At 28.3% G+C, this 21195-nt stretch overlaps 1 protein-coding gene across 1 annotated transcript in view; it reads right to left on the bottom strand.

Moving 5' to 3' along the window:
- The window catches only part of LOC132929513 (hemicentin-2-like), a 318477-nt gene that overhangs the window by 270117 nt on the left and 27165 nt on the right, over window positions 1–21195 (bottom strand). Inside the window, exon 2 of the mRNA XM_060994902.1 lies at window positions 3505–3697. Within this exon, the coding sequence (XP_060850885.1) occupies window positions 3505–3586 (82 nt within the window). The 5' untranslated portion in view covers window positions 3587–3697. The remainder of the gene's footprint in view (window positions 1–3504; window positions 3698–21195) is intronic.

The following is a 21195-nucleotide window of genomic DNA, read 5'->3' as shown; positions in this document are numbered from 1 at the left end:
TTAAATTTTGAAAAGTTAATTAATCGATAAATACCATAACTATAAAATAAAATGTATTATGCTTTTTAAATAAGGCGTTGGCGTTATATTGACGTATTCGATAAGGTTTATGTATTACATTTTGAACGATAGATCAAATTAAAAATAGATTCAAATTATTTTTGGATACATAAACTAATTAACTAATGAACTAATATAAACATTGGTCAATATAGCAAGCAATTATTAACTAACGAGACACCATAGACAAGACCAATCTGTAGATCAATCGTAGTCGATTCTAGTACACTGCCGTTATAATGTAGGTAGTAATGTTTTATTTTTTAATACGTACAAGAGATTAAAACAAAAAAATAATAATACTATTTTATTAGCGTTCAAAGAGATATTTGTTGTTAGATATCTGCTGTTAATTGCCTTTTCCAAAGGAAATAGAATAAAACATTTATTTTACGTTTTAGCGATCGAGGTTAAATTTAATTAATGATCAAAGATATTTAAATGATACAATCGTTATCTAGGAATAGTGAACTTTCAATAACGTATCGTCGCATGGATTTATGTAGAACGTATTATATACAAAATTGGATGACTGTTAAACAACCGCAATGTTCCTGACGTAATACGTATATCGGAATATAGTTGAAATAGAAACCACGAATCGTATACGTAGGTATTAAGTATTATGGCGTTATCGAGGCAAATTTATTTTACACGGTTTACAGCAGTTCATTAATGCGGCCTCGTGGCATAAGGATTCGAGATCATACATACTTAAATAAAGGGTATTCCAAGACGTGGCAAGACTGCTATCATATATATTTTATTTCCATGTAAATCCCTTACACGTATACTACCTAGAAGTCGGTCGTAAGAAATAATAGGGTCCCTCTAGAAAATTCCCGAAAGATAAAAGTACATTATATGTTGATATTGATGTAAAATAAAAACGACGTTAGTGTTCAATGATTTCCCGCTTAAGTTTATAAAAAAATATCCGCACATATTATTATATTTTTAGCAAAATAAAAACGTTATGGTTTTTATTTTTTCTCGATGTGCGAAAAGGATTTGTGAACATTCAGGCGCGCGCACACACACACACACACACACACACATGAATTGAACAGTATAAGACCAAACGGAGTCGACGTTTACTTTTCCAGAGTAAATAATTAATTTTCCCTTTTGTCAGACTGACACGGCAAAAAGAAAAAAAAAATTGTAAAATACCATTAATATTATTATTATAATAAACATGCGTTATTATTTCATGTGTATAGTATTATAGGCCCGGGACGAGTCCGCGCCGTAGTAATATATTACTTTGAAACGCGCAATAAAGTATCATAAAACAAAAACCAACGGTCGTTTTTAATTCTCGCACCGTTACGGATTTCGTCATAAATTCCGGTCGACTGAACTTTACGGTCGTATTCGCGTGTACAACTAATACCGATACTCTTAGTTTTTTTTTTCCTGGCCACCCCATTCATCCAGGACGGATATTAAAAATCAACGGGTATGAAATGGGTATAAAATACACGAGAATAATCGTCGTACTTGGTCGACAGACTTCGGTCGGGATATTAAATCAAATGTAAGCCGACGGTGGCACAGTTGAACGAATGACGCGTTATCCGTTGTCGATTGCTGTATAGTTGTGCGTGGTCATTTTATGATTATTATTATATTACCGTTATTATTATTATTGTTTGTATTTATTTATTTCAAAAAAACCTTATTACATGTCCACCGAATTTTTACTGTAAGAACACAACTACACTGAAAAGTAATTACTCGTTCTATAATAGTTTTACAGTAATAATATGTAAACAATAATATTACCTATATTATATTTTAGAAAACACGAGGAGGAGCATAATTTCATGCAAAATTGGTAAACCATTACTATTTAAAAAAAGAACAAAAGATGATTTGTTGTATTAAAAAATGAAATAAAAATAAATAATGTATAAATTATAAAAAATGGATTTGTAATGTTCTTAAAAAATATCTTCCACTTTTGATGTTATCTTTAAAATCAGAATTAGAGGACGTTCACTAATATGCATTTAATGAGTTATATTAAAATATTTTTATAATGTGTTTTTATAATCGTGCAAAACTCAATAACGTAAATGAAACGGGGCCTGTAAGATACTTTGAATTGGTATTTAAATCTTTTTTAATTGGTACTTGTTTGTTAATACTTCATCACCATCGCTATACTCGAATATTTTTATATACCTTAATCAAAACATTCAAGTAATAGTAAATAATAATAATAAATATAATTATCTATTATTCAGGATTAATTATACCATACTAAATAATTAATTGGTATTATATAATTATACGTAATCATTATAAAAAAAAACACTCGAACAATTTTATAAAAATCCTTTAATCGTCATTTATCGACCACAGTCACATATTTACAATCTGACGATGTATTTTTTGTTGTAAAAATGAAATTTCGAAAATAAATATTATGATTAATAAAAATTATTAAAATTGATTTTCAGTGGTATTTTGAAGAATGTGAAATATGTACACACGAACGCATGTAATACATGTACTACATTCCATTAATTAGCTAACTACACACCAATATTGTTATGAAATACAAAAACAAACGAACATTTTAAATAAGAAATATTATCTTTTTCTCTTTACTAGACTTACCTAGATGTAAAATATCAAGGAACAGTGAAATATCGATCATCAATACTTTATTTAAATTAAAGACTGTTTTACGGCTTATTTAATATGACCACTGCCAGTTAACAAAAAAGTCACTTTTAGTATTTAAATTTGAATTTTCTTAAAATGTTATACAAATTTATTATTTAGATTTCCACCATCGGTTCACGGTCCTTTTTAAAATAATAGATACTAATATATTATAACACTTAGAAAAAGTAAAATACATTAAATTGGTAGTTAATGATTGATAATTTTCTCATTTTTTTTTTTACGTATTACACGTATGCGTCACAACTACGTTTGCCTGTTTTCTGTAGTTTAATGTAAATAATCAATCCTTCTCTTATGAAAATAAAAAAAATGCCATTTCATAAAAGACGATTATTTTTTCAGTAAATACGATAATTATTTCTACAGTACTTAAAGTAGCTATTTTGAAAACTATATCATATTACACGACGTTATCCGTAACGTGATTCTCATATTATTTCATATTGGCCTACTACTTATGTCTTTCTTGTTATTTGGTTAGGTCACTATGATTTAGTGTTAATGTCTATCATTTGGAAAACACTCTTTCTGAATGAAAATTATACGGTCGTATGCAGTGTAAAGTATAATAAAGTGTATTGTCTAAAATGTATTATTAAAAATAATGCAAATATAATTGTATATTGATACATCTATTATAAATACAATCTAATCTTCGCAAAAAACCATCGATATCTGCCCGTGGATGCGCGTGATTAACGATACGTATATAAATTATTTTATCGAGACCGATTTCCTACTTACCGTTTTGCGAACATACGGCGCTGTGGAACGTTCCGATGGCCAGCAGCAGTGCCAATCCCACGCCAACCACGAACGGCCTCATCGTGCACGTGCGATCACGTCGACACGTTTGGTAAGCTGTTTTCACGCGTCGCGACGACCGCTGGGACCGTTTATGACCACTGGCATAGCGAACATCGACGGTGTACGTGATCTGAAATCAGAGGAAAATGGTATATAATATCGCAAAATGTTAGGTATCTCAAAATCAATTCTTCTCCCGCTCAAAAAAAAAAAAAAACAATTGATCCACGAAGGTGCTACACTTATTATATTGTTATATAATAGAAAAAAAATATTTTGAGTTTTAAACGTGTTTTACTAGTGTTAATACGTTATACACGTCACGCTTTATTGTCATTATAATATTTTTCCCTCGCATTTTTTTGCATTTTTAAAAAAGTTTTATTAAATGTTCACGGCTATTATTGTTACAATGGATATACTATGTCTTTTTTGTGTACGTTTAAAAGCCGTGTCGTCGTTAAGTGTTGCGATGGAACTTGATAATGCATTATTTTTTTTTAACTACTGTAACACGACAACAAACCACGTGTCAAATATGACTGATACATTATACTTTACATTTATTCAGTACTCGAAATGCAAATTATCATCATAAAACGATGTTTAATTATTAACATTTTCAAAGTGTTAACTCTATGCAGTCTATTGTTTACTTGTTCGTGGCACAATGAGAATAATCTAATATCAAAGCAATTTTTCGAAATTTCTTATTAAATATCATTGAAGCAATTGTTGACATTTGTTTTCACGTGTTTTTTGTAGGATACAATATGAGTGCACTTTTAATAATATGGCATAACAATTGTTTTCGAGGAGTTTTTAAACGAATAAAGTATATTTTTTTTCATAAGTGTTTGAAAAAAAAAAGATAGACGATAAAATGAATCTAAACCGACTTCATTAAGCAACAAATATTCATTTTATAATATATAATTATTATAGTACCTATATAACCATTATGTTAATATATTTTTATATAAACAGTTATTGGGTATATTATAATCTCGACTTAACGGATGAGGTGTTAACAACTAATTGAATTTAATCAAATTCAGTTCATATCTGTGTCCGCAACGAATCCCCAGTTGTTGTTATTAACATAGCTTCAAATGCCGGTTTCCATATTTTATTGCGTACCTGAATTCCCTATCATTATATTATAATAGATGAATCTAAAGCATTCTCTCCGTCGTATCTAAAGTAATCGACAGTCAAAGGGTTATCAAATGCAGCTATGCATTTATATCACATTAATGCAATATTAATAATTTTACTATACGCCTTGTAATATATTACATTGCACTTAGTCTTGTCGTAAATAAAATCACGTGTCGTTATTATACACAGACTATAACTGTTGCGGTTTTCCTCTATGCTTTTCATCACGTTTCGTGGGCGTTCTCGCGAATGGTAACATTTACGCGCGTATGATGAATATTTATAATACCAAAATATAATAAGGTTTAAGTCAATGTCGATTATAATGCCATAAACAGCAAACCCAAGCTATTAGATATATCGCACGTACACAAACACCACACACTTTCGTATTATAATAATATATATGATACGGGGCGTTTCTACAATTATTGAGATGAATAATATACTCGGTGATTTATTGTTCAATCATGAAATATTCATAGATTTTTTTTATCTATCATAAAAACATCATAAAACACGATTTAATTTTAAAAGTAAATATTTCACTGCAATGTCTGCATAGTCTAAATACGAGAAAATACGACACATAATAATTCTTTTCCCCTTTATTTTGAACTATATAGTTTATGGGATTTTATAGTGTTTTAATCGAATACATTACGTCGGTCAATGTTTCATCGTTCGATAGACACCAACAAGCTAAGTACGGCAAATATCACCAGCTACTGGCACATGGTAGTAGATATCGACAGATATTGGCAGTATATATTGACAGGTATCAACAGATATTGGCAGGTGTCAGTGGGTAATAACAGGCTACAGGACTCGAGGAAAATCAACAAATAATGAAAAAACTACGGAGTGACAGTTTACCCGTGTCTCTCATCATTTTGAAAATATTGTTTTTGAACCACTTCACTGAATATGTTTATCCTATGATCTATAAGGATGTACATTTTAGAAACACTTTTTATTGTAGTTATACAAAACATACGCGCACCAGCGCACGTGCATGTACACTCATAATGCACAGAGTTAAAAATGTGTGCTACATTTATGACATTCTGTGACAATGAGATGTTTCGAACTTTTGATTATTTCGACATGTCATTTCGTATATTTCCGCAAGATAAGTTTTGTAAATACTATCAGTAAAAAAATATTTAACCAAGTTTTTTATTAGTATTATTTTAATAAATTATTTTTTATGTACCTAAAAAACTATTTTTTTTTTTTAAAGTGTATGTTTAAGTATATAAGTCTTTCGTAAATGAATTATTGTTTTCTTTGACGTTTTTATGTACATAATAAAATCGTATTAGAAGAAATATATTGACTCTATAATATGTTAAATCATAATAATCTTATCAGTTATACTTATACATATCTATACATAAAAAATGTAATTAATTTTTTTTTATGAATCATTTTCATATATACTATTTGATATACTAAAGAATTAATTTTGTTGTATGATGTTTGTCATAAAGCATCAAATATATTCATAAATTTACTTTAAATCAAAGTTTAATCACTAGTTAGGCCAATTTATTTTGTAACTGATTACAGTTAATTTAGAAATGAATTACCATCGATAGACTATATCATAAAATAGTAAATTCAATTTAAAACTCATATTATGTTAATCAATATTAGGAACACTATTTATACTAATATTGTAAGAACTCGGTAGCTAGAAACACTTATTATTTATTTCAAAATAATAGGATATTTAATGGAGTTGGTGCCTATGATATATTTTGGTGTACCAATAAAAAGTTTAAGCATTTTTTTATTCTCGTTTGAACTTGGCGTATTTTAAAAGAAAAGTTTTATCTGTCTTTAATTTAAAGTCTTCGAATTTGTAATAATCACTGAAACACAAAGTAACTATATTGTTAGATTGTATAGCCCGTGCAACATGTAAGTTTTCTGTTTTTATTTTTTACTTTGGGACATACTTAACCTGCATGTGATTTTTCAGTAAAATTACTAAAAGCACACACATAATAAGTCACGTATATCAGGTGGAGTAATAACAACAACATCTTGAGTATAGCCCCAATATTATTTCCGTCTTTATATTATAATATCTAGTTAATTTTAAAGTACACAAGGCGCCCTGTTTTAAAACACCAAGCTGGGACGTCAGCGTGCCACTAAAATATATTTGTCATTATTGCTTACGCAAATTTATGGATGGAGATCCGTACAGTAATCCCTTTTCAAACACGTACCCTATTGCATTAATTCCACTAAGTCACTCTTTTAAAAATATACAATACCAAAAATGAGTATCGGAACGATGGAATGTTTGAGATAAATTCTATACTATATTGACCGCTAAAATAATCTTCTCAAACAATGTTTTTCATCATGACATTAAATTAAAAACAAGTGCCAAGCTTACACTGAACACTTATTTTCAAAATTTTCAGAGCAACATACGCAAGTTAACCTAATCTTAGTCGGTCAACACGCACTCGTCTTCGGTGCCAAACAGGATTTGAGCGGCGCCGACAGTGGAAGACTGTACCTGCGACCTATGCCATCGACGCCGTCATCCCGGCTGACGTAGTAGTCGAGCAAAACGGCGGTAAAACCGGCGGTTGTCTGTGCCGAGGCCGCAGTGGTGTCGGTGCGATCTAGAACGACATGGATGCCGCTCACGTGTGAAAAGAAGTAGATTTCGGTGAAGTCATTAACTACCGATTGGATAAGTCGTCAAGAGACGGTAAGGAAGGGAAGAGTTGTGGCCTTGAAATGGAGTGAGGCGTGGGTCAATTTGTTTCTGGCGAGGCCTCGGAATTTAATTAAATTTTACTAACGCGGGTCCGGGGCCGGACTAAAGTTGCAGACTTATTAAATTGTTTTATTTTTACGAGCTTGATAATTCTACACATTTTCAAGTATATTATATAATGTTAGGTAGTTATTTCTACTACATAAGACATACATATAAAAATTTATAATTAGTAAATTATACATACTATAACCTATTTTACTTTTTTTTCTGATAATAGGTATAATGTATATTATATCATTGTTTTTAGTTTATTTGGGGTAATATTCACAAGTCTTATATGATTTGACAAGGCCAGGTCCGTTCCTCATTCAAAATTTCGTGTAATTTCAATAAATTATTTGTATCATTTACCCACCAATAATAAAAATACATTTATTTAGTCGAATATAATTTGTAAGTGGCTGATTACACCATTTAAATGTTTACTACATTTTGTAGTCTTCTACTCAAATGTTAGGTTAGGTTAGGTTAGGATACAACAGATAGAGACAGCGTAAAAGCTATGGTAAAGTTTAAAACCTAATAAAGTTAAAGAAAAAATCTAAATCTAAAATAATCGTTTTAAAAATAACATTCAACAACGTACACAAAAAAATTGGTCAATATTACAATATTATGTAACACTTTTATGAATAATACACTATTTACGGCAATTTTTATTTATTATAAGTTTTGAATTATAATGTGAAATTTGTTTGACTAAACATTATATTATATAACTACATTTCTAAAACGTTTATTTTAGATAATATTCCGTTTGTTTTTTTTAGCTTTGTTTCTGTGAAATTTTTACCCTGACTTTTTCCCTAGATTTCATTATATTTCGTTCAACTATTAATGGCATCTTGGATATTATGAACGAACTGTGATAATATTAAACCCTAGGTAGTATTATTTTGTAGTGAAAATATATTCGAAATTATAAGGAATAATTTATGTTAATTTATTATAGATGTTTTCATCAGCTATTTTAATGAAATATAATATCTAGTTATTACATAATATTATTATTGATACGGTTTTCATAAAATTATTGGATTTTTTTATTTTGAAAATTATTCAGTAATGCCCTTAAGGCGTCTAACTGTTCCGTTTAATTATATAATTAATTTCATAAAATTTAGCCGGAAATTAAAATTGAACAAAAATGGGCTTTATCCAACTTTTAACCGATTTCGGCTGGATTCCAATTTAATTATAATCAAATCATATATTATAAACTCTCAACAGATAAATCACCCGAAACTATTATCAATAATACTTAATTGTGATAAAATGAAATAAAATAGAAGCGTAATATATTGTGACTTTTTGTGTCAGCGGTGATGATTGATACGATTCCGTTAATGACGTTGCCCGATAACCGATATACCGATCAAACATGTACCTAACCATTTACATCTGATCCTGGCGATGTAAACATTCCAGATTGCCATACGAACGGTTCACGTGACTAAAATGTTATATCGGAAAAATGAAACACGTTATATTTTATTGCGTTTGAAATGAAAAACGAAACGTTCATTTCTTGCTTATGGTTTGCGCAAATGACTCCTTGAACCGATCTAGCCGACGATAAGATCATTAACATGCGAACACCGCATTCGTGACAATCGTTTAAATTGCTTTTGATAAAAAAAAAAAAAAAAAAAAAACAAATAGTTCGAAATATTCTTTATCGTGCCAAGAGATGTTTTTTCAGGGTCTTATTATATTTTGTAATCGCGGTATAAATTTAAATTTATTATTATTATTATTATTGTTGCTGTTGCTGTTATTATGATAGAATTATAGTGGTAACTGAATTAATCATTAAAATATTGTAGTATAGTTTTTAAGTGCGTTTCTGAAATCGACAATACATATTATTATTATAATGCGTTGAATTCATTGTTGTACTTATTTTTCTTAATTCTAGGTGTTTTTGTATATAATACTTATATTTATAATTCCCACTACGTTATTCCGTGCACCATTTTACATTCTTTAGTCTTATCGTATTTTTGTGACACCATTGTTGTCGAGTATTGTCAGGTTAAAATAATACGTATTTCATACTCGTATTAAAAAAATATATATATATATATATTTACCCTATAAGTTTCATCGAGATTACAAAACAACGGACATATTTTCGGTGTAAAATATTGAGAGTGATTTTTTACAATGAAAAAGTAAAAGTAATTTTCAAATAGGTAGATTGAAAGGTTTTATTTTGTTTTACGTGAAAGATGATGTTAAAGTGGTACTTGAGCGTTGACATCCTGAATATTATCAGACAACGTTGAGGAACTCTTACATATTTTAACAGGTCACTAATAGTATTCGGCTTGAATTTAATAAATATGATTTTTATGTTTTCTATTTAACTAAATTATAATATTATTATTAAGAAGACGCCTACAAGTGTTATCTCCGTCTTACAAAAATTCAATATATCAAATTGAAGTTCGCAATATTGCATATTACGCACTTATTTTTAAAATAAGATTAAATTGACCTATTATACAATTTAATCATCTATAGTGATTCTCAGAAGTTTTAAATACGATTTTAATTACAAAGTAAATTATAAGAATTTTAAAATTTACAAAAATGTACAGTTTTAAAATTATAATTTAATTTTAAATAATTATGATTAAATATTGCATTAAGTAAAAATTAAAATATAAATAAAATATTAATATTATATCATTTTCTAGACATTCTTATTTTAATTAAAAAAAAGATTCTTATCACATTTATATTGCTCAAAACAATTGAAAATTATTTTGTTTTAGTAGTAATGTCTTATTAAGTATTTAATTTAGAGCTAAGTAAGACGAATATCCTAACCATAGTTTATTCCTGTTTGAATAATTGATACAAACCTAGTATGTGCATACTGTTTTAAAGTAATAATTGTAAATCATTGGTCATAAAACATTAATGGTCAATCGGTCTATGAAAAAAAAATGAGATACCGGAATTGTAAGGTTTCAATGAGACGTGTCTTTAAGTTTAAAATCAATGTTAAACTTTTACAGACGAACAACGATTGTAACGAGAATTGGTTTTTGTATATCCATTATATTATCCTTTATATTAACTGTAGTTTTACGAATTTTTCTTAAAAAATCATGGTAGATTTGAGATGTTTTCGGTTTTTAGTTAGAAAAAATACTACGAAAAAACACAGTTTTTATAACCTATACCAATAAAATTTACTTTACAAAAAGTATATTTGAATATAAATTCGGTATGCCTTTAAATCAATCGTAAACCAAAAATAATATCTATGTTGATTTAATTTATATTAGACGCGAGTAAATTTGTGATACGTGAAACTCAAATGTTATTCAAAATTAATCTAAATGTTAACAGTTGCCCGCTAACAAAAAAATTGTTGAGTTTTGATAAACTAAAATAAATTGCATGCAATTATTCTTCTACTATATGTCAAAAAATAAATTTCAATCACGTAAAATCAATTGAATTATTAATAGGTTCGAATAGCTAGTAATATTTATTTTTTAAATGTAGATCGCATAATATCGATATGGTTAAAATTATGTATATTTATGTATTCAAAATACGGAAAAGATACATTAAACATTTAATAGTATATATTTTAGTTTATTTGAATAGTTATCAGAAATTTATTTCATATACAACTCTCATTAATATTTATGATGAGTTTTAACTTATTTTCCGAACAAAATAATTATATTTTATGTGAATTCGTTGTATAGAATATTTTAAAAAATAAACCAATTTTGGTTTAACTAAACCGTTTTTTTTCTTGGAAAATATGCAGCTGATAGACAGCTAATAATATTTTAATGAATCAAATAATTATGTGAAACTGTTCATAATTATATTATTATTATTATTATTATATTTTCTTTTACTTATTATCTAACCTCGATCATTAACATTTTATTATCATATTAACTATTTTAGGTAAACTACAGAAAACAGCACTAAATAATGATTAATTTCAGAAACTAAGTAAAAGTGTAGAAACTTCTAATATTGATCTTTAAAATAATATTCTACAATTTATTTATAGTTAACCTAATGAAGTGGAGATACTAGTTCATGAAAAATGAAAAATGATATTTTGAACTTTATCTTATTCTATATTTAGTGCAAAATACATACCTTTAAACACTTAATCAATTTAATGAATGGAAATTTTAAAAACAATTCTAAATAAAATCAACAAAATATTAAGAACTGGAAAATTTCACTCCAAACAAATTAAAACTATAATATGCATTGCATTTTCTTCTTAAGCAATGCGATAAGAAAAGTTGCAAATAATTTGTTTGACCAATAATTTCGCTTAGTTAGAAATATTAGGAATATTTTCTTTAATACTCGTATTAAAGTATCACTATTCGCCAAACATAATTTCTAAACTGCATTTACGATTTGGTTTTGAAATAAATAATAGTAATAATGGTCATAATTTGCATTTTCTTGGAATTAATTTTATAATACGAGGTTATATTTTAAGTACTATTTAGTAAAATGTACACTTTTTATTTAATATTACATCGTTCAGAAAAAGTTAAAATATACTGAATAAAATATACCGTTTGAATTAGAATTCTAAACATTGTTATAAATTGAGCTGAAATTTACCACTTTTCAAAATAAATACTTAAGTAGTTTAATTTTAAGAAAATTTAACTCGAAATGATAATATGTGTCGTGTAATATTTTATTTCTCACATTTAAAAAAAAAAAAAAATAATTATTAATAAATTGTAAAAAAAAACTATTCTTACACTAATATTTTATATTATATAATATTATTTGAACTATGTAATATGTAATATGTGATTAATAATGTTATCATAATTTAAAATAAAGATATATTTTGTTTTTATAATTAAAAAAAAAAAAATAAGTTTTATAATTATTCACCATTTTAAAATAAATAAACGGCGTGTCGTATAGGCAAAATAGGTACATATTTACATAGGAAAAAAAATATTGCATACGAATACCATAATATTATAATAATATATTGAAATGATTAACGTGTAAAATATGTAAAATATTGTGTTCAATGTTTATATTTGTAAAAATAAAATAATTTCAATTCAATCAAATACACTTAAAAACCAATAAACGATATTTAAATACATTTAAAATTTACAACTATAACTGATCGCATTTCATAAAATATAAATAAATTAAGTTGCATAAAAATAAAAGTAGTACTCATAACATGTTTTATTATTGATTTTTAGATTTTAACTAACTTTAAACTGGTGAAAATTATCATAAAGCATATTATACGATAGAATGTGGAAAAAGTAGCATATGATAAATATATTGGTAAATTGTATAGTATTATAATTTATAAATGTAATAATATATCAAATAAAATAGTTTTATTCATTTATATTAAATTACGTTATGTATTCATAACAATGAAAATATTTATACTCTATAATATATACTATATAGCTAATTTATTCAACTAGTATAGGTGACAGTGTAATATTATCTGAAAGTATAAAATTATTAAACATTTATTCAGCATTATTTTAGTTACTAATTTAATGATTTTTATACCTATTAAAATTGAATTTATAAATAAAAGAATGTAATTGTTAACAATACATAATATAATCTAAAATTTCATACATAATAATAATGTGGTTATAAAACGGCTGATTATAGATTCAATAATTTTATAACCACATTATTATTATGTATGAAATTTTAGATTATATTATGTATTGTTAAAAATTACATTCTTTTATTAAATGTTTGAATTTTATAAAATTTCGTAAAGAAATGATGTGTCGAACCACTCAATTTTCTTACAGTGGATAATATAAATACTATAATATACAATTTATATAATTGTATAAGTCCGGTCCAATAATATTATCATCATAAAATAGATATTAACGAACACATGGCTTTGTGACATTAGTACAATACCATTTAGATTATGATTATGTCGAGAATATTATGGTAAATTATCATACTAAAAATAATTGCATGAACAAAAAAAAAAACAAAACTAACTCACGACGAAATACTCTCATAGAATACCAAAAACGGTCTCTTTAATTTTTTATTTTATGTTTAGTTGTTTAATATATTATACATTCTATGTTTATATATATTTTTTTTTCACCACAATTCAAGTTGTCCAGACGATATTTCAGTAATCGCATCATGAAAACTTGCTCTCGGCGTGCCAGTTACGGACAACAGAAGTCATTGCTGGGGAAAGAGCCAAAAACTATCCCGGTGGTAATAACGATGAAGATAAAAGAAAATGTTTGTGGCAAAAGTTTGCTAGAACTATTATAAATCACGAATAAACACAAATTTATTAGTATAATTTCTTATTATTTTTTCCTGCTACGCAAACTAAGCATTTTGAAAGGAACTAAATAAATTAGACGTGGAAGTTTTTAGTACCAATATTAAATATTATTTGGTGAACCACGAAAAAATGATAAATTCAAGCATGAAACGTCTAGATTATATATGTTTATATTTTTTTATTTATTTTTTTTATTCGTCTTTATCAATGTTGTTTCTTGTATTAGAACAACGCAAAGTTAAATAAAAATAGAACAAACTTTGTTGTGCTTTGTTCAGGTACATTTTCTGGATTGATTTTCTAGCATTAAAAGTCATTATTTTGAAATGTATCTTAGCAGTGATATCAACTATGAAAACTTCTAACGTTCTTACGAAATTACGACACAAAATCGATAAGACCCGAACCGAATTTTACGTTTCAGACCATTTTTGTTTTCGTAATATAACTGCTGTTCTGTACAGATTAATTGGTTTGAGTTTGTTTTTTTCTATGCACGACCGTAGTTTTACTAGAAAAACTTATATTACGATAGAAAGTTAATGTTTTATTGATCTGAATTCTAATATACATAAGTAAGTATATTTTTATTATTTTTTTTTTCGATTGGAAAACTCTTAACCTATTTCTATTATATTGGCAGATACATGTCATACTCGTAAAATATGCCATATAAAAGGCGGACAATTTTCTTTACTTTTTATAGCTTAATTATTTAATTTTTACATTTAATATTTTTTCAATACCAAATACAATTTTAAGAAATTACAGTTGCTTATTCTATAATATTATATTAAAATATAATTTATTATTGAACTACAAGAAATAATTTTAAGAAATTTTATAATTTGAATCATGACGTAGGTATAACAATGAATAATATAAAATTAATATAACTCAATCGTATATATTTTATAATTACTAAAATATTTTATTCGACAATGGACCATTTAAAAAAAAAAAATAATTTGTTTTAGCAATTAGTAAGTCATATCTTGAGATTTATGCAATCATTATAATTTGAAAAAAATAACCTTAATATTTATAGAAACTGTGTAATATATCAATGAAAAAAGATTGTTTTTGTTTATGTTATGAAAATCGATTATCTAATTGAAAAAAAAAGTCATTTTTTATATAATATTATGCGTAATAATATCAAACATAAAAAATGAGGTGAATTTCTCTTGAGATGGAAGGGTATTTTGATTTTGAATAACATTTTTTACCTGTACTATGGGTTAAACACGGGTTAACATCGTTTTACCCTGAGTATGGATCGTGGATTAACAATAGAAGTTTTGTCATAAACAAATGAGGAAAAAAATTAAAGCACATAAACTAAAATGCACAATTTTTTTTACCTTGGAAAAGATTATCGGCAATATTATAATATATTATCAAAATCCGATACACTGTAATAGAATGACAGCGCATTGTTATAATTTGTTCGGAAAAATCATACTCAAAAATAATTATTATATCACTTTCAAATAAGCTCAACCTAACAATACTACATAGTTATTTTATAGTAAAATGTTGATAACTGATAAATATAATATAATGTTGTCTTTGAACAACACAATTATTTGTGATCCTGTTATCGGTAAGTATTTTTTACTAGATCTTGAACTCAATTATGTTTATTTTACATTTATTTTATTAAATTTTATTATTTTTAAAACATATAATTGTCCACATTATTACTGTGTTTAAAATTTGTACGTTGATTTAATATTAGTTTTTAGAGTATAAACAATAATAATTTCATATTATTATCGCAAAATTATAATAAACTATGATACCATATTTCTGATATGAGCTATAATTTTCATATTTATAACAATATACGTTTTACGTACGGTTAACAATACTATCCAAAAGTATTTTTAACGAAAGATTATTGCACAATAACTAATACAAATATACAATATGTTGTTTCATTGTAAAATGAATAAAAAATATTAAATTAACTTAATTTTTTAATTTCGTTTTAAAATCATAATAATAATTGTCTTATATACATTCAAAACCAAAATATTTGTTATCTGTTATATATACATAATTAATGTCATATAATATACAACTAAAGCTACTAGATTGTAGTAATGTTAAGTATATCTATCCAGCGGTGTTATACAAAAACGTTACATCAAAATGATCCCACCCCGAGGGGATCGTCGCAATCAAGAGAAGTCTCGAGTTTGGTAGCGGTAGCACTATAGAATCTACGTTTGCAGCGGGCTTACTATTTTGTAATCTCAGTTAATAAGTCAAAAAGCCTTCACCGTAATATTATTACCGATCTCAAAGTAGAACGAGACATAACGCGTTGTTTCCGATTCCTAATATATTAATCACGTTAATAGATAATGTGTGTTACGAGAGGTCATTTTCCATTCCATTTCTATATTTTGCCGTTAACCCCGAATCCGGCGGCGTGCTTATACTACGCTATATATACACGTGACGTGTTTCCGATCACGAATTCGTATAGCATTGTCGCGAACCCGATCGATTTGTTTTTGTTTTGTGAATAAGCTGCGCCGGTTGTGGACGAAATGTTCTCGTCGCCATTAATCGTGTATTTGGGTTGTAAATGTAATTTATAAATCGCGTGAAAAAAAACGACTTAACAATGAAAGAAACGCGTAGATAAAAACCGTGATAATAGTCGACAAACGATCATTTATCGCCGTCGACTACGGCATCGGCAACAAACGAATTCGATTAACGGTATTTAAGCACACGGCGGCTTGAGCGCTCAGCTCCTTTACACACCCGTAAAAATAAAACAAGGGACACACAATAACCAATGACGACGACGATAATAATAATAATAATAATAGTAGTAATAATAGCTTTAGATTTTCTCGCGAAACACACGTAGTAGGTACACACTATAAGCCTTATAATACCACCGCCGCCGCCATCGTCGATATATCAGCGTAACAATAATTTCGATTGAATTAAAACGTATACCGATCAAAGTGCGAACGATAAATCATATTTTGTACCCATTGTTCCAGCTGTCAAACCAGGAAACACACCATTTCTCACATAGGTGTCGTCGTTAATTTAGTTCTCCGGCCGTGTCGCCACCGCCGCGCCGGTATTATATTCGATAATAAAGTTAACACCTACAAAGAAGAAAACGACGTGCCTATTGTGCGGGCTTGTGTGTATGTGTGTGTGTGTGCGGTGCGAGTTTTATCGAATTTTTTTCCCGCGTTCGGGTCGTCGCCGAAAGATCGATATTTATCGCGATAAGGCGCAGCAGCGAGCGCGAACGGAAGCGCGTGCCGGGGAGGTGTATGTGGTGGGAGGGAGGAGGCGGTGGTGGTGTGCGATGACGAGTGATGACGGAGCCGCTTCGGACGGAGAAATAAAAACGCTTGCAATTTCGTTCATAGACAACCGAACGCGGTCGCGCGTACTACGGCTCTCTCCGGTGCGGCGTACGAGAGGAGCTGAGTAAGAGACAACGACGATGATTTATGAAATCTGAACGCGCCGACACACGGACGCACACGGGCGCATTACGTGTTTATCTGAGGACGTAACAGCGGTACTGGTGGTAGTATATTTATATATATATAACACTACCTATTATACTGCACGACAATACAACTGCGCGTTGTTGGCGGCCGCCTGTATTATGGTCGGTCGTCGCGAACAAACAAACGCGGTCTCGTCGATGTGTTGTGTTTCACATAGAATTTTTTCCCCCCCAACTCCGTCATTTGGTTTACCCGGAAAACGTTTTGCACGTGGTAACGCGAAACCTGTGGTTTTTACCACTGTTCGTCGGACGCGACGCCGCTAGTGTAGGTAAACGCATAATGGTACATAATAATACTACGACAAACGTTATTTTATAACGTCGACACTATATAGTTGTACGACATAAGTTAAATACACGCGCACAATTACGCCTGTCGTCGAGTCGACGTCCGCGATCCGTATCGGATTAATCGTATACGACCGATGGGCTTCATTCTTAGTTCAGGTTAATACAGGGCCGGATTAAGATATTTTACGCCCCGGGGCAAACCTACCTAAAATTAAGAACTACTTTTTTATAAACATAACATTGTTTTACTATAATTTGGCATTTATTAAATAATATTAGAAATATATTGAAATAATATGTTAACAATCTTTTTAATATTACTATATACCTAAACAATAAACAATGTAAATACATTTATTAAAATAACAATTTTAAACATGATTTAATTTAATTTTAATTAATTTATTAAAATGATATATAAAATACTGAGATTAATTATGTAAGTAAATTATTTTATTTTTATTATTTATAATATTTTTATAAAAACGCTTTTCTTGATTTCTGTTTAGCGAATTGGTCAATACATTCATCCCATGACATAGATTCAAGTAAAACATTTTCAATATTAAGAATAGCAAATGAATTTAATTTTTTTTTTGAAAGAGTAGATCGCAAATAACTCTTGACCCTTTTTGAGGCCGAAAACTATACGTATCTATACGTTTGAATAATCGGTCGAAGTTGTCGGTGGAAATGTTATCTATATTATATAGTCGTTTAATAATAATTATTATTACGTGGACACTGTGACTGTAGTTATTACTTGTAATTCAGATATCGGTAAATTCGTGGAAACGCGTATGTGAGTTTGCGCGCCGTGTACACTGTCGTAATCGCTAATAGTTTTTTCACTCTAAATGGTACCTACAATATTTCAAAACTTTGCGCCTTTAAAATCTTGCGCCCGTGCGCAGATGCCCCCTCTGCCCCCCTTTAATCCGGCTCTGGGTTAATAGGTATACTGCAACTGTTATAAAATAGTACGACTCTATAATGTCATGGTTGTACGATGTCTGGAAAAGTTTATAAATATAATTTTATACTTAGTAAATTGATTATGGTTGTTTCTCGTCAATATTCTGACAACTAAACCAGTGGAGGAAAAAAATTAAATATATAGCACTCTCAGATGATTTATTTAAAAATAGATTCAGAGATTGGGAAAATTACCTATATTATCGATGATGAGGCTGTATTACCACAAAAGCTTGAGGGAACCAATTCGTGTGTTACCTGTAGACAACCCAGGAATCGACTCGAAAATTGGGAACCAATTCGACAGTCGTCGTTATTATTACAGACGACCTACAGTTTACTATATCGTTCCAAACGGTCCCCCGATGACCGGGTCGCCGACCTGATCGAGGTTTCGGTTATTATAATAATATTATGTATGTATTTTGTCGCACGACCGATATTTTTACATTTAAACACCTTTTCGATTGGTACAGTCTGCGTTAACGTACGAATACAGCACCGCCCGCCTTACGGATTGTAATCGGTCGGGCGCATCTCGTGTTACGCAGTTACACACTAATTTTATACTAACGACGGCAATATGTATGGAATTTCGATTTGAAAAATAATAACGCAAACGCCGTAACGCAGAGCCTACTTAATACTGTGAATTCGATCCATCGATTGTAGTGTTTACTCGTTGCTTTTAAACTGAAAAACAGTTCATACTGTGCGTATATAGTGTATAGACGCTGGTAATTAAATTCATTCAACACACTATTTGCGCACAATATTAACACGCTCGTGAACGCACATTCATTATTCATATTATACACTGCAGTTTGAGCACTTGCATAATATTTATTTTGATTGTGTGTTTTTCATAGTTTTACAGATTATTTTAATTATTACCTTTCATATCGAAGCTCTACACTTTCACTTACAACTCAAACGCTTATTAACAATAAAATACACTTTTATCGCATAGAATACTGTTTTACCAACATCACTGTTATACATTTTAAAACTAATAGGTACTGAAAGTCCGACAGCGGTGAGCTGATAAATGTTCTCGAAGTAACCGAATAAGACAAATGCCTATGGCCATATTCATTGCGAATGATATTCGAATAATTTGAATATAATTTAAAACCATACATTTATACATTATTATATCTACTGAGAATGCTAGTTGTTAATATCAATAATTCTCTGTAAGTAATAAAAACAATCAATACGCTTCGAGAGAGATTACAGTATGAATCTATTGAAAAGTGTATCAAGAAAAATAGTAACTTGATTTTAAGAACACAAATTAATTAAGTTCAATAATAAACATTCCATTATTATTTTTATGAACAATTATTATTTGAACACGTTTCGACGAAAAACTGAATCATAAAGACAAAAATAAATATGACGCTGAGAATCGTTAATAGGCGGCCACATACAGCTAACGGCAAGTTTAAGTGAATTTATCATTAGTCTTATGACAAAATTATGGCTGACAAGCAATTTTTACGATACGATTCAGGAGCGAATAATTCATAAAGGAATAAATACCCTATTAATCTTCAAGAAATGACAGAGATTTAGATAATTTTGTTTCAATTTATGTTTTATTCGTCGGTACCTAAACTAGGTACACCAAAAATATTTCTGGTTACTCTAATCATACAGTTGTCGTGAAGACAAAATATATCAAGACTATAATATCCAAAGAAGCTATAGACTAAACTATTTCGCATTTATTATAGTCGTGTTTATTATATATTTATTTAATGAGATTCTTATTTTAAAAACTACATTGAGCTAAAATAAAAACTTATTTTTCTCTTTATAAATGAAATTATCTGTAGTTATTAATTTTATTCAGTTTTTCATTTAATTTAGTTTATTTCAATACATAAAGAAAAAGTTTTTTTTCATTAATATTTCATAGTATTATATATTATTCTTTGTAAGATTTGTGTTATATTACATAAATTATTACTAGTGTGCGGGCTAGTGTTAATAATTATTAATTTCATCGCCAATTTATTTTATTTGATAAACGTTAGATGTTGAATGGTAATGGTATATTTTAGTAGTAGGAATTCACATAACATACTTAAAAATGTATCTATAAAAACCAATTTTTATATGAAAAAAATTATATATTAATTAGTTCTGAAAAATTGTTGTTATATTTTTAAAATTGATTTTGCCTTAATTACTTTCTGTTGTAGAATGAAAATAAAGTCATGTCAAATAGATTAAAGAAAATATCTTAAGAATTTTCATTTTGTTAAGATAATTTAGAAGCTTTTATTTTAAAGAATTTCTTTAAACTTTCTATGTGGTACTAATTAATCAATTTGTAAGATAATTTGAAGCTCTCACATTAATGGATTTTCTTACGTTATTTTTAATAATGATTTATATTTTATTTATTTTCTTTTAACTAAAATTGTTCCTATTTAATTAAAATATTCATAGTTATAAAAAAAATCCAAATCTTAAATATAA

This window comes from Rhopalosiphum padi, chromosome 4, assembly GCF_020882245.1.
Source record: "Rhopalosiphum padi isolate XX-2018 chromosome 4, ASM2088224v1, whole genome shotgun sequence".
Classification (NCBI taxonomy): Eukaryota; Metazoa; Arthropoda; class Insecta; order Hemiptera; family Aphididae; genus Rhopalosiphum; species Rhopalosiphum padi.
This window is presented reverse-complemented; position numbering and strand designations above follow the sequence as displayed.